The sequence below is a fragment of the Cyphellophora europaea genome (genome assembly GCF_000365145.1).
Source record: "Cyphellophora europaea CBS 101466 unplaced genomic scaffold supercont1.8, whole genome shotgun sequence".
NCBI classification, from domain to species: Eukaryota; Fungi; Ascomycota; class Eurotiomycetes; order Chaetothyriales; family Cyphellophoraceae; genus Cyphellophora; species Cyphellophora europaea.
In genome coordinates this window covers 1,566,396-1,581,201 of record NW_008481814.1, presented here as the reverse complement: position 1 = coordinate 1,581,201, position 14,806 = coordinate 1,566,396, and the positions used below count along the sequence as shown (strand labels likewise).

At 53.3% G+C, this 14,806-nt stretch overlaps 4 protein-coding genes across 4 annotated transcripts; all 4 read left to right on the top strand.

Annotated features, from left to right (window-relative positions):
- Positions 1 to 2,427: 2,427 nt before the first annotated feature.
- Positions 2,428 to 4,714, top strand: HMPREF1541_08393 (uncharacterized protein; the record flags this gene model as incomplete). Its single annotated transcript, XM_008722712.1, has 2 exons — positions 2,428 to 2,736; positions 2,888 to 4,714. The coding sequence occupies 2 exons, from the start codon at positions 2,428 to 2,430 to the stop codon at positions 4,712 to 4,714; spliced, it is 2,136 nt and encodes a 711-aa protein (XP_008720934.1).
- Positions 4,715 to 5,581: 867 nt separating this feature from the next.
- Positions 5,582 to 10,675, top strand: HMPREF1541_08392 (uncharacterized protein; the record flags this gene model as incomplete). Its single annotated transcript, XM_008722711.1, has 1 exon — positions 5,582 to 10,675. The coding sequence occupies one exon, from the start codon at positions 5,582 to 5,584 to the stop codon at positions 10,673 to 10,675; it is 5,094 nt and encodes a 1,697-aa protein (XP_008720933.1).
- Positions 10,676 to 11,132: 457 nt separating this feature from the next.
- On the top strand, positions 11,133 to 11,672 carry HMPREF1541_08391 (uncharacterized protein; the record flags this gene model as incomplete). The annotated part of the gene is made up of 2 exons (XM_008722710.1): positions 11,133 to 11,158; positions 11,237 to 11,672. The coding sequence occupies 2 exons, from the start codon at positions 11,133 to 11,135 to the stop codon at positions 11,670 to 11,672; spliced, it is 462 nt and encodes a 153-aa protein (XP_008720932.1).
- A 1,022-nt stretch (positions 11,673 to 12,694) lies between these two features.
- On the top strand, positions 12,695 to 14,258 carry HMPREF1541_08390 (uncharacterized protein; the record flags this gene model as incomplete). Its single annotated transcript, XM_008722709.1, has 2 exons — positions 12,695 to 12,981; positions 13,130 to 14,258. The coding sequence occupies 2 exons, from the start codon at positions 12,695 to 12,697 to the stop codon at positions 14,256 to 14,258; spliced, it is 1,416 nt and encodes a 471-aa protein (XP_008720931.1).
- Between the last annotated feature and the right edge of the window lie 548 nt (positions 14,259 to 14,806).

Here is a 14,806-nt window from a genome sequence, read left to right as displayed (position 1 = left end):
AACAATGGACTCCTCCACCTTGACCGTGTTTGACCTCACATTTTTCTACAGTGGGCTGCGTTTGGCGTTTGAATCTAGCCCGAGCCATCCTCAAGCCCTTCGTGCGAGCAATGCAGCTCGCCTCCCTGCTGTCACACTGTTGATTGAGCACCAACGTCCGGTGATACTCTTTCGGTCGAAACGTGCCATGCCGACCAGTAATCAAGCCTCCTGCGGATAGAGCGGTCAAGCTAGAGTTTGTAGATGTTCGCCCTTACCGCCTAGCAACACGCGCCATGGCTCGCCTCATGGCCCCTCGACGACAGGGTCCTCTTTCGAGTTCGTAAACCTGAACGTGCCGAGCCTGTCCGCTGTGGTTCTACTGATGTCGCAAGAAACAAGGTTCGTTGCCGACATGACTTGTGCGACGGACTCCAGATATGCTTCAATCAGAGCGAAGAAGGGTTATCGGTAGAGGCAAACTTTCGCCGGGAGATCTCCCGCACTATTCAGTAGCATTCAATGTTAAAGACTGTCTATTGTTGGGGTGACTCGAAGGCTGCGGCAATCACGCAACGCCTACCCCCCATCTAAACCTCTGTTGTGCAAACCATCTTTGCCTCGTATGCCGTAGAACAGAGCATTTGATTGATTGGTGAAACCCAAGCCTTGTGGCGACTTCAGACCGAACCTTGCGCACCATAGCACTCTGTTCATGTTGCAGCATAGCACAACGTGTTGGCGTTGCAGCGCAAAGATTGCGTTCCAAGAGGCGTTCTGACGCGGTAGGACGCTTCTCGTGCAGAAGACGACGCTAGCAGCTGACCTTAGTTCGGAAGCTTAGAGCCAACGAACCCACCATCGTCGAGCGCAGCAGCTGTCCGGCGGACATGCAAGTTGTCAGCAAGGGATCAGAACGCGGCCAAGATGGTTTGGACCGACTGCAGGGTCTCGCGTTCTGGTACATTACGTGCATTATGTATATCCTGAAGGCACAATTCCTGACAGCAGCGGCGCATTGATTTGGCGCTGCGCTGGAATGCAAGATCCTTGAGTCGCGAGCCGCAGCGCTGAAGCTGCTAGCGAAGGCCGTAACAGGCTCGGGCAGCTCTGTCAGGCAATGCCGGCACGAGCGCTGGCCGAGTGCACGTCTTGCATAAGCTATGCAAAGGAATGTCATTCTGCAGAGTGGCCGCCAGTCGCCTGCGAATGCTCGTCTTGAACTCGCCTCACTGGGAATCAGTGGTGTGGGGGATCCTAGTGTGGGGACTCCTATCGCAGCATGGGGCAGCGTAATTGACTTGTCGGCCATTGTTTTTGACAAGCTGTCAGGTCTCGCGCAGGCATGTGGAGGCTAATCGTCACATCGCTCCCTCTGGTGCAGCGGCTATACTCGGCGTCAAGTGACCTATGGACCCCGGCAGGAGGGCACTGACCCAATGAGATAAACCACCCGCAACAACCGTCTGCTCTATGTGTGAACAAGACTTGATGTTCTCGTCTACAGATGAACCTGTCATGAGCATTGTCAGATCTCAGAATTCGTCATGGCGAGGCACAGCAGCTGAGGCGCGCAGACTCCAATGAACCGGGTTCTGGATAGATGCCATGCTTGCACCGGCACTACAAAGTCAAATCAGTTTTAACCTTAGTTTCGTTATCGTTGTTCGGGAGTTCACAAGTCATTGCCGATTGTGTGCACAATCGGTAGAGCTCAAGTATTAGTACTCGTAGACGGGGTGCTCGGCCTACCATTGACCACTCATCTGCGTCAACACCTGTGGCAGCTCCATCTTTGACCGTTGGGTCTAACGGACACAGCGGAAAGCTGGGAGAGCTGTAGAATTCAAGGGACGCAGACGGGAACCCGCGAAGAATGTCCTGGGTCTGCAACATCACGTGCATTCGTCTAGTATTAGTACTCAAGGCTGGGCCATTGTGTTGTTTTCACACCCACGCATTCGTGCTTGCGCAAATCGAATATCGATCATTGCGAGTTATGGAACGTCGAGTATCTCAAAACTAGAACTCATCAGCCAGTGTGTGTCTACTGTTAGAAAGCAGGTCCAGGTCCACGCGCGAACATGATTTCGTGATAGTGATGCTGAACCTCCAGATTGTGGTAGCCATCTCGAGACTGAACCACGTTGGCCTCAACGCATCAAGTAATATGGCGGAGGAGTGGTTAGATTGACGGCGCGGAAGCACGAGCCACATGAGGCCAGTCCACGAACGAGGCTGACAGATAGCCTTGTGGTGACGTCGCTCAAGCCAGGCGTCTTGATTCAGCAATAAGACGAAACATTCTCCTTGTCCCGCATACCCAGCAAGTCGTTTGCTGTTCAACTCAATATGTTAGAGCTTTCCTTCTCAGTTGATGCCCGTTTGTCTAGACAGTAGTGCCTAACGTTGAACCCAGACAGATCCCCCATCCGGCAGCCATTCAATATGGTCCCTCACGGCGGAAAAAAGGAGCCGTTACTCAACAACAGGCCATACGATCCGCATGGGTTGCCAGATTTTGAAATCGACTTCATCAGTAATGATGAGCTCGAGGCTTTCTCAAATGCCCTGGCGGCTCCCACTACGACACCCGTCACAGCGCTGAACGATTGGCGCCCTATCCGTCAAAAGATCAAGAAGGCCAAGCGGCGTAGAGAGGCCCGACGGACCAAGGACGAGACTCGAGAAGGCTTCGTTTATACTCTCCTCTACTACCCTCTGCTGTTCGGTGTTCTCAGCTGGATTATTTTTCTTGTAAGTTGCCTCCTAGAGGGTGTCAGGACTAGGTGCTATGACTGTTCCATACCTGGGAGAATTTCCAAGCTGGAGATCTACCCCCGTGTAGCCCTTAGTGGAATCACACGTCTCCAACTCTGGTCTTAGATGCAAGACTGACTGAATAAAGTTCGCTGCTTATAATCTCACAAGGCTCTACATCTATGCGTATGAACACCTATTCTCATGGGTGGGCAAGCGTGAGACCATCAGAAGGCAACTCCAGCACGCCGACTCGTACGATGAATGGAAAGAGGCGGCGCAGAGGCTAGACAATCACCTCAGTAATGAGCAGTGGAAGCGAACCGATCCATATTCGTATTACAATCACCAGACCGTGGGTCGCGTGAATGACCAGCTTGTCGCCCTGCTTCAGACAATGGAGCAGGACACCCAGGACAGTTTGAAGGCGAAGGCAACTAACGAACTAAAGGCTTTACTGGAGGCATGCATCAAGAACAACTTCGTTGGCATTGAGAGCCCACGGCTTTACAGCGAAACTTACTACGGCACCAAGGACTTGGTACAGTCCTTTACCGACCATGTCGAGCAAGGCCTCCGGGCGGTTTTGCACAGCCAGTACATCTCCGATCGAGACAAGGGGACCTTTTTCAGGCATCTCGAGTTGAACTTTGGCCGAACAGCACTTCTACTCTCCGGCGGAGCTACTTTTGCATATTGCCACTTTGGAGTTGTCAGGGCTCTTCTCGAAACTGGCGAGCTGCCAGAGATCATTACAGGTACCTCCGGTGGTGCCATAGTCGCCGCTCTCGTTTGCACACGGACAAACGACGAGCTGAAGCAGCTCTTAGTGCCCGCGCTTGCATACCGAATACGCGCTTGTCACGAAGGCTTTACAACGTGGGTCAGGAGGTGGTGGCGTACGGGCGCGCGCTTTGACTCTCTTGACTGGGCAAAGCAGGCAGCGTGGTTTTGTCGTGGATCGCTTACCTTCCGAGAAGCATATGAACGCACAGGACGCATTCTCAATGTCTCCTGCGTTCCATCTGATCCGCATTCACCAGTGCTGCTCAACAACCACATTACTTCTCCCGACTGCGTGATCTGGTCGGCGGTGTTGGCTTCGGCTGCTGTTCCTGGAATACTCAACCCTATTGTACTCATGCGGAAATACCCAGATGGAACCTTGGGCCCTTACTCCTTCGGTAACAAGTGGAAAGACGGCAGTCTGCGGACCGACATTCCCCTAAAATCGCTGAACATACACTTCAACGTCAATTTTTCCATTGTGTCACAAGTCAATCCTCACATTAACCTATTCTTTTTCTCGCCTCGAGGATCTCCTGGCCGACCTGTGAGCCATCGGCGTGGGAGGGGCTGGCGGGGGGGTTTTTTGGGCTCTTCTATTGAGACTGCCATCAAGCTGGACCTGCAAAAATATTTGAAGATATTGAAACACTTAGAGCTCCTTCCAAGACCATTAGGCTCGGACTGGTCAGAGATCTGGTTGCAGCGGTTCTCGGGAACAATCACCATCTGGCCCAAAACCAGACTCAGCGATTTCTGGTATATACTGAGTGACCCAAGTCCTGCCAGGCTTGAACGGATGATTAAAGCTGGAGAACGAAGCTGCTGGCCGAAGATCAAGTTCATTTCGAACCGGATGAAGGTCGAAAATGTGATCCTGGACGGCCTTCGAAAAATGGGAGCCGCTGCCACCAATGCGGCTGGCCCTTCACATGCGCTGGAGCAGCAGGACAAGGAGACTAAACTTGATCTTCCTGACTCTAGCGACGACAATGTGTCCTCAGCAGGTCAGGAAGCTCACCCACCCGCCTACGAGGCACGGATGGGCCGGCGTCAGAGTAGCATTATAGAAGAATTGAGCAGGCAAGCATCGGTATTATGGCATGACGGAACAGAGGTGGAGGACGGGGCAACGACGACAGAGGACGAAGGCGAGGAAGAAGAAATTTCCAGACAGAAAAGAGACTAGCTAGACGGGAACAGACTGTATCTTTCAAAGAGATGCGGTGAGGCATGCCGTGGTGGTAGATTTTGGTCACGTGATGAAACCCCGGACACCCAGAATCCGGGGTGGCGGCAACGTGCTAGGTACGACCCACTCTCCGCAGAGCCGCATGATGAGCGACGGCGATAAAAGGTCGTTTGTTCCTCTTTAGTCCATCTCGACATTTCTACGGAGCTGTCGCTCGCGCTCATTTGGGGTCGTATCTGCCCAAGACCTTCAGGATGTTGTGTTCGACATTCATTACGTATTTTGCGATACTCACAGGCGACACAAGTGCCATGTCGAGGAGATGTTGAACTCGTCGTCCGTTGGAGTTCCAGCTTCATCGCGAATGCGTGCGCAGACTCACATCTCATGCCTTGAGACACGAGCTATGATTGGCTGAAAGGGAGAAGTGGCTCCACTGCCAAGACCCGAGCGCGCCTGGCTGGCCTGCTTGTAGCCTACGAGTTCTCGACGATGCGCAGTCGACTTTCTCCTTCGTTTCATTCCCGTCTTTGTCAAGCGCATCAGCAGGTACTGTTTGAAAGGGCGGTGACTACATCTGCGCCAGTCAACGTTTTTGTCTGTTGTCACGCGACGGGCTAAACGCGCTCGTACTTCCGCCGCATCACTTTGTCAGCTACTAGCCTGCCAGGGCCCAGTCATCTCTCGGCCCTTGCAAATAGCGTCATTGAGCGCAACGCGCGAGCACTCCGCTTGAGAGCCGTACCGACTGCGATATCAAGAAAAACAGTCGTCGCTGTAATGATTTCTCTGTGTACAAGATAATCTTTGTTTGAAGGAACGAGCTTCTCCTCCAGGCAAGTAGCCTGCGAACGTGTCGACCAAATGCGGAGCAGCAAGAAACACCAGACTTTGGAGGAAATCGCACAGGCTGAGGATTCAGACGACTTTGACTACGACGATAATGCGCCTGGCCCCTCAAAGTCCCGCCCTACTCGAGCTCGTGGCACCGTGAAGCTCGTGCGAAAGAAACATCGAAGAGGTGGATATAAGGGTTCCGACGTAGACAGTGACAGTGAAGACGTCGTGTCTGACGACGAAGACTCTTTCGAAGACGAAGACGACGAAGAAATTGAGACCAACGAGAGAGGACGACCTATTCGCAGCGCGACCAAGCGAACGCAGACCTACGACGAAGGTGACTCCAACGAAGAGGACGAACTTGCTCGTTCTGAGTCCTCAGAAGAAGAAATCCTCCCAGCTCGAAAAATACGTGCACCACGTAAGAGTCTGATCGTTAAGCTCAAGATTGGTGAAGCACGCAAAGCACGATCTACACGAGCTGGCAGCAGGCAACCTAGCAGCACCGCCCAACCTACCGGGCCTACTCGTCGTAGTAGTCGTTTGTCTCACGACGAAGACGACCAGATCATTGCGTTGACAAACTCTGGCAACCACGTAGAGGTCGTCAGGGAAGGTTCACGCGATCCTGAAGGCATCCCTCCCCGAGCCCTTAAAGGCGGGAAAGGCCTGAAGTACCCATCCAAAAGTACGATAGATGAGGACGAAGAGCCTGAGTCGAACTTGACCAAAGAAGAGGAGATGGATGAGCTTGAGATCAAAGCGTCTCAGCATGAGATCCTTGAAAATGATCCGAGGGCGCAGGGAGATCCCGACGATATCGCGATTCCGAGACTGGTCAGCGACCTTCAACAAGCTGCTGCTGAAGACGATGAGCCAGACTCACCTGATCCTCTGCAGAGAACCAATCCACCTGCAGAAGATGAAGAGGACGACGATGACGATATGCCACTTACTCGAGGGAGATCTACTCGATCGTCTAACAAGCGCAAGGCCGATTCCGCGCCGCCAGACTCGCCTCAGAACTCGAAACGTTTGCGTCGCAACCGTCGCAATGCTGCATCAGGTGCCAGTTCGAGGACTAGGCGAAAAGGCCAGGAAGAAAGCAGTGACTTCGACCCCGAGGACGCGCAGGAGGGAGAAATGGATGTGTCAAGCTCCGGAGAGTCAGAGCCTTCACAGCGAAGGGAGATTCAACGCAATGACGATGACTCTAGCAACGGTGGCCGTCGGTCGACGCGCCTCCGTAGTAAGGCTGTGTCGCGTCAAAGATCGCCAGTCACAGACGAAGATGGAGATCTGGCTGCTGAGCTTGCGGAGCTCAAGCGCGATGGGAAGAAGTCGCGAGCAATTCGTGACGAAATAACATTTGAACCCAGAGGCACTCGACGTGGTGGGAGAAAGAATTACGACTTGCTTCGTACCCTGCCTGTCATCGAAGACGAGGAAGAGGCTGCTCCATCGCCCTCACAGCGAGCTCGCAAACCCGGCGCTGGTAGCTGGCAACGTAGTTTGTTCAGCACATACGGACCATTCGGTGGTGCTGGCGGGCCGGCACCAGTTCTAGGGGGTCCTTCGATGCCACGAGCTCAGGGAGATGTGGACTCCGACAGCAGCGACGACGAAGTCATGAAGCAGCCGAAACCTGTCGGAGGTGCTGTTGGCATGACGCCTACTACTGCCGGTCCTTCTGGCTTCAACCTGTTTCCACAAGCTGGAGCAGATCAGGCACCCGCTGGGACTCCCGCAAATCTAGGCAAGGTGAAAGACAAACAAGCCCTGGCTGATGCAGACCCTCTGGGTGTCGACCCTAACGTCAATTTTGATGGCGTTGGTGGCCTTCAAGGCCATATCGATCAACTCAAGGAGATGGTCGCGCTGCCTCTGTTGTATCCTGAGATCTTCATGCGTTTCAAAATCACACCTCCACGAGGCGTCTTATTCCATGGTCCACCAGGCACGGGAAAGACACTTCTCGCTCGCGCCTTGGCTTCTAGCGTCAGCTCCCAGGGCCGGAAAGTCACCTTCTATATGCGCAAGGGTGCCGATGCTCTAAGCAAGTGGGTTGGTGAGGCTGAACGTCAGCTCCGGCTCCTGTTCGAGGAAGCTCGCAAGAATCAGCCTAGCATTATCTTCTTCGACGAGATTGACGGCTTAGCACCGGTGCGATCGAGCAAGCAAGAGCAAATCCACGCGTCTATTGTTTCAACCCTTCTAGCGCTGATGGATGGGATGGACGGTAGAGGCCAAGTCATTGTCATTGGCGCGACCAACCGACCTGACTCGATTGACCCTGCGCTCAGGCGACCTGGGCGTTTCGATCGCGAGTTCTATTTCGCCTTACCGAACACGGAGGCGCGGCGTGCTATCATCGACATTCACACACGTGGCTGGAACCCACCTCTAGCTCCCGAAGTCAAGGATGAGCTCGCGAAGGTCACCAAAGGCTACGGTGGTGCTGATCTACGAGCGTTGTGCACTGAAGCCGCTTTGAATGCAGTGCAGAGACGCTATCCACAAATCTACGCTTCAAACGAAAAGCTCTTGATCGATCCATCGTCTATAGAAGTCACACCAAAGGATTTCATGATATCTGTCAAGAAGATGGTGCCTTCCTCCGAACGTTCAGCATCATCTGGAGCCGCTCCACTTCCAGCCACTGTGGCACCTCTTCTGCAGCAGCCCCTTGGCAATATTGTTCGTATACTCGACGAAATCATGCCGCAGAAGAAAGCTTTGACTGCTTTAGAAGAGGCACAGTATGAGGATACTTCAGATGGGCACTCCTTCGGTCGAGAGCGCATGCAGCAAGCTTTTGAATCTGCACGAGTATTCCGACCTCGCTTGCTGCTCCATGGCAAGCTTGGTATGGGCCAGCAGTATCTGGCAGCCGCCATACTCAGCCATTTTGAACGTGTACATGTGCAGTCTTTGGACTTGTCGATTCTGTATGGCGACAGTACAAGTGGACCAGAGGCTACCATTATTCGCTTGTTCGCTGAAGTCAAAACTCACAAGCCTAGTGTCATCTACATACCGAACGTGCAGGAGTGGTATCGTACACTTGGGCCGCATATCATTTCGACGTTTCTCGGGCTGCTTCGCTCCATCAAATCTACGGATCCCATTATGCTACTCGGCATCGTTGAGAATGACGATGACGATGTTGACGATGATATGCGACGGGAGCTCTTTGGTTACTCCCAGAAAAATCGCTTTCTGCTTCAACAACCGCAGCTAGATGAGATCTTAAAATTCTTTGAGCCAATCAAGGAGTATATCTCCATGCGGCCAGAAGAATTCCCGGAGCACAAGAATCGCAAGAAGCGCCAACTTGAGAAGCTGCCCGCAGCGCCACCCGAGCCCGTCAAGGCGCCTACACCCTTAAGCAAAGAAGAACTCAAGGCTCAGAAGAAGCGTGACAGACAGGCTCTCAATATGCTAAAGATCCGACTTCAGCCGATCATGGACCAGATCCGAACCAGACATAAAAAGTTCCGCACTGGCGTTATCGATGAGAGCCAAATCCGCTACCTCTATGATGAAGCCGATCCCGGCACGGTCACTTCGGACTTGCCAACCGAGTTTCGTGCTACTGCCACGTTCCGACCATTTGAGATCGGTAAAGACGTCCACGGTGTCCCGGGTCTGGTTGAGCAATCGACTGGCAAATTCTACTACAATCTTGATTCAGTGACAATAGAGAAGAGGCTGAGCAATGGATACTACAAGCGGCCCAAAGACTTTTTAGCCGATATCAGGCGTCTTGCCAAAGATGCCAAAACCATCGGAGATGACGATCGACTTCTCAAGGCCAATGAGCTGCTTGCCAACGTCGAGGTAGACATTGGCGGTATCGAAGTAGGCGAACCCGTCCTGGCTGCTGAATGTGAAAAAGTATACCAGCGTGAACTTGCGAGAGAAAAAGAGATGCTGGATAAAGCCAAGGCCGATGCTATGAATCAACACATGCCTCCCCCGGTTTTCGTGTCCAATGTACCGCACAATTCAGGGACGGACGTCTCAGGAGGTAATACGTCCATTGGCCCAATCAAGCTTGGCATCAACACAGACACACGTGGTCCGGACCTCTTGTCACGCTTCCAGCCCACAACGCCATCAAGACCTTCATCGACCAGTGTTTTGACCAATGGCGTTCACAAAAACGATTCTGCTGGGAACTCTGGTGAGCGTACTAACGGCACGACTTCGAGCGAAGGCCATAGAGGCGATGTTGACGATGACACGCCTATGGGCGGCACAAATTCTGTACCCACGTCGGGCCAGAAGAGTGATGGAACGCATTCTTCGAGCTCATTTGACAATCGCGCGTCAGCTCAGCCAAGGCCTTTCCACCAGTACACCGCGCCCTCGCAACAACTGCGCGAAGAATTCGGTCAGTCTGAGCCACTTTCGCAAACTGGTGGCATCACGTCTATGAAACGGGGTAGTCAGGCAGCAGACTACCAGAACGATGCAAGTACCACTGATACTCCAGGCGACAAGAAATCGTCTGGACCGCAGCATAGCACTCAGGAGTCAGGGCCGAATTTGTTCAACTTTGACGAGTCAGTCGGGCGTGACTTGCCGGCTACTCAACCAGGTATGCTCCACGAACTGTTCAAGCGCCGCACGAGGCACGAGGAGCCCGAGGACCCATGTCTAACTGGTGATACAGAACTGCCGAATTCTCAAAACTCGCACGCGCCGCAAAATAGCAATCCCTCCCAGCAGACGCGAACTCCTGGATCGCAAGCACCCCCTGTACCGCTCTTTGATGGTGCGACGAAGAAGGCTGAGCAATCCGAGCGAAACCGTCGACCAAGTACACATCTCCAAGATCTTCTCAATCCTTCGCCGCTACCGAATTTCGTACGCCCGCCACAACACGAACTCAACAGGGTTGTGTACAAGCTGTCGAGAGACTGTATGGACTTGACAGTGGAGCAGTTGGAGCAGGTCAACAGTTCGCTCATGGAGGTCATCTGGCAGACTAGAGACGAGTGGAATCGGGAGAAAGTGCTCGAGGAAGTGGAGGCTGCTGCCAGTGAGGTGCGAAATGATATGAGAGGAGCTGGACAGAATGTACCGCCTTCGACCGGGCAGAGTTATCGGTAGGCGGCAATGTACTGATACGAGTTGGATGACAAGAAATAATGCATGGGATTACGGTGCATAGGGAAGGCAGCCTGAGTGGAGCATCTGATTGCATGGGGGACTCAGTCACATACGGCATTAGAGATGGCGAGGCCCTGTACCACAATAGAATTTGACGGATGCAAGCTGCTTCGAGTATTGATATGCTTCGCTCGGTGTCGGCCTGCAGGGTGAAAGTGCTGCCTCAGTGTACTTCAACCTCGGCTGGACTTGCCAAATGCGGCAAGGCTGAGTGGCAGCGGGACGAGGCTGCAGGCTTCACGTCTGCAGTGAACTGGAAAAAAGTTCCAGTCCCGACAACAACACACGTTCCTCCACCATTACCCTAGTGTCGCTTTGATTGCTGCAGTCGCACTTTCAGCCTGATCTTAGAGACGACTTCATCGTCTCATAATTAGCCTGACAGGCTCTGTTCGCAATGTCCGACAACGGCGATGATGGAGGGTAAGTCACAACGACTTTTTGCGCAACTTCCCCTTGCCTCTTGTCTGGCGCATTGTCCAGCTAACACGACTCCTACAGCTTAGGCGCCGATATTCCCGAGGAGGATGTCTTTGAAGCCGAGGACGACGACCTCATCGACGAAGCACCTGAGCCCGAACTCGATGTCGAAGTGGACGCCGACGAGGACGCAGATGGAGACAATGTGGTGACGATCGGTGACCCGAATCAGCAAGCGGGCGGTAACCCTCGTCCGACAACCGAGGCCGACAAGAAGATACCCGACGAGAAAAGGGCAACGACGCCGTACATGACCAAGTATGAGCGGGCGAGAGTGCTGGGGACGAGGGCGTTGCAGATCAGCATGAATGCGCCGGTGTTGGTGGACTTGGAGGGCGAGACGGACCCGCTACAGATTGCGATCAAGGAGCTGAATCAGAAGAAGATTCCACTCATCATTAGGCGGTATTTGCCCGATGGATGGTACGAGGACTGGAGCTGTGAGGAGCTGCTGTGAGCGCAACAAGAGGCATTTCGTGCGAGAACAGGATCGCTTCCAACGCCGATTGACGACTGCATTTGATGCGAATGACTATGACACCGTCTGGGGACACGATACGAGACAAGGTCAGCGACGACGTTCTCATCGAGTTGTGCCTCAAGGCTCTTTTTGGAGCTGTGCCGGTCGGCCCATAAGATGCTGGTGCGCCAGCGGTGGGCGGCAGCTTTTGCAGCGATTTGCACGTCCTTTTGGCTTTTTATCTGGGGGGATTCCTCTACAGATATCTACATTTTTACCACGCATTGCAGGTCTGCACCATGCAGGTCGATGACGGGGTTGTATTGAGGTCGTTTGCTGATCTCGCCCGGTCGGAAACATCTGCTCAAACGCCCGGCATCTACTACACCATGGTGATGACACCTCAGGGGTGGAGATGACAGACTGTCGAGCGGCGACGCAACACTCCCGCACTATACGCATGAAGTGGACAAGAACAGGCAAAGGCCACCAGGCATCGAAAGAAGACTCAGAGCCACGCGGTCGGTCGGGAGTCTACTTGCTAGCTTTGTCATCAAATTGACCTGCCGTACGTACCTAGCGTGTGCATAACACAGGCGACCACGTGGTGCCTGGAGCAAATGTCAAATCTAGCATGAAGCGGCAAGCATCCTAGATCCACGCTTTCAAGTAGACTCTTCTGCATCGCTGGTTAGCCGAGGAGGGGCTGCTGTACGGCTCTAATACATCTATTGGGTCGGATAGCACTTCCCCACACTTCTCGAATACGGGGTCTTTGACTCTTTGCTTTGAAATCGCCGAGTGCAGCAACTCGCTCTTACGAAGTCGCGAAGGACACGCCCAAATTGGCCGTGACTCGAGCAAACGCTTCATATACTTGCATGGAGCCCTTCTTTGCCGTCTTTCGTCTCCGTACCAGTGACTTCATATCATCAACCACTATAGTCAGCATTCTTTTGTTCCAGCACCATGACTTCCATCCAATAGCAACTCAGCCCCATCATTATCCCTCGGCATAGATGGCCCTCTCCACTGAGGAAAAGCCACAGCCGCTGCCGCAACACCAGCGCCAACAGCAATATCTCGCTGTCCACGACCCTGAGAAGGACTTTGCCCGCCTGACACCTGTTCATAGTAGCACGTCGACTGTCGAGGAGGCCATTGATGCCGAGGCCGGCTTCTCCAACGTTCCAGCAGGGCCAACGACTCCGGCCAAGAACGACGATGAGCCAGGTCCTGCTCCCAATGGCGGGTTCCAGGCGTGGCTGCAGGTGGCGGGCTCATTCTTTCTGTTTTTCAATTGCTGGTGAGTGACACTGTGCTTGATGTTGCGGGAAGGTTCGAGAGTTCCGTTGCATTACTGTATTAGGACTCATGAGCGAGGATCGGGCCTGATGCCTTACCTCTACTCCTTTTCTGAACACATACTGACTCCTGAGTCTTCTCATCTTTAGGGGAACGGTCAATACATTCGGCGTATTCCAAACGTATTACGAGAACAACCCGTATTGGTCAGAGTCACCATCCAACATTTCCTGGATCGGCTCTATCCAAGCCTTCCTCTTGCTCCTCGTTGGCGTCATCACGGGTCCTGTATATGATGCAGGCTACTTTCGCCCGTTGATCATCGCCGGCAGTGTCCTCATTCCCCTTGGGTTCATGATGACCAGTCTCACACACACCTACTGGCAGGTCATGCTCGCCCAAGCCTTTCTGATAGGCCTCGGAAACGGCTGCGTCTTTGTCCCTAGTGTTGCCATCCTCCCGCAGTACTTCACGACCAAAAAGGCTCTAGCCAACGGAGTTGCAGCTTCGGGATCCTCTATTGGTGGAATCATCTATCCTATTGTGTTCCGCCGGCTAGAGCAGTCCGTCGGCTTCGGATGGGCCACACGCACATGCGGTTTCATCTCACTTGTGACTCTCTGGTTTTCCGTTCTCGTCATGAAACCGCGCGTCATGCCCAAAGGGCGTCGGAAACTCGTCGACTTCTCCGCGCTTACCGAAGTTCCTTATGTCCTTTTCTGCGTCAGCATGTTTCTGGGCTTCATTGGGTTCTATGGACCAGTCTTTTACATTCAATCATACGCCATTGCCGAGAATCTCACCACGCAGAACTTTGCATTCTATCTGCTGCCCATCCTCAACGCTGCATCGGTTCCGGGCCGCATTCTGCCCAACTTCCTGGCCGACCGCGTTGGCCCTCTGAACATGTTGACTCCTTGCGCAGCCATCACGGGAATTCTGGCCTTCTGTTGGATCGGCATTCATAACCTACCCGGCATCATTGTCTTTGCAATCCTGTACGGATTCTTTAGCGGCGGATTCGTCAGCATGCCACCAGTTGCTGTCGTCACCTTGACTCCTGATCCACGGACTCTGGGAACACGCATGGGTCAATGCTTCTTCTTTAGCGCATTCGGTCTGCTGTGTGGCACACCTGTGTCGGGTGCAATCTACAAGAGCACCGGAAGCTTTCTGGGCGTCCAGTTGTTCAGCGGTATCACAATCTTCCTTACTGGATGTTTACTGGTCTGCGCAAGGATTGCGGCAAAAGGATCTTCATTCCGCACTAAAGCTTAGAGGACTTTGCTGGCGGATGCAAGGCACCTTGCTCCTCGTTCAGAGCAGCCACGTGTCTACGGCCACGCCTATCGATATGCTGCGACTAGGACCCCGCCTTGCATGGGCAAGCAGACTGCAATACTACCACGAATGCTAGCATGCTCTCTGATTTCACTTATGTGGAGGACAACAGGCCTGATCGAGATGCTGCAACAGCGGCATCAGTCTGGGTTAACGACGAACAAGTGGCTGGGACTTAAGGGCAGCAGCGGGGAAAAGATACACAACGCACGAGCTGAAAAAGGTCGGGCTACAGGCTGTAACCGGAAAGGAACGTGCTACTCAGCATTAGAGCGCAGTGGGCGCTTTTGTAATAACACCAGCAAACGCTGGCTTTCGTTGCAGCTTCAATAAAGAAGAGTTCGCTGCCTGAATATCTTTTGCCGAAGAGTCTCCGGCCACCGACCTCCTGACCACGCAAACCGTCCGACTGACTACATCCTTTTACCTCCCACCCTCGTTTGGCAATGACACCCACAAAAAGAGGCAGCACTCCCTCGTGTCAT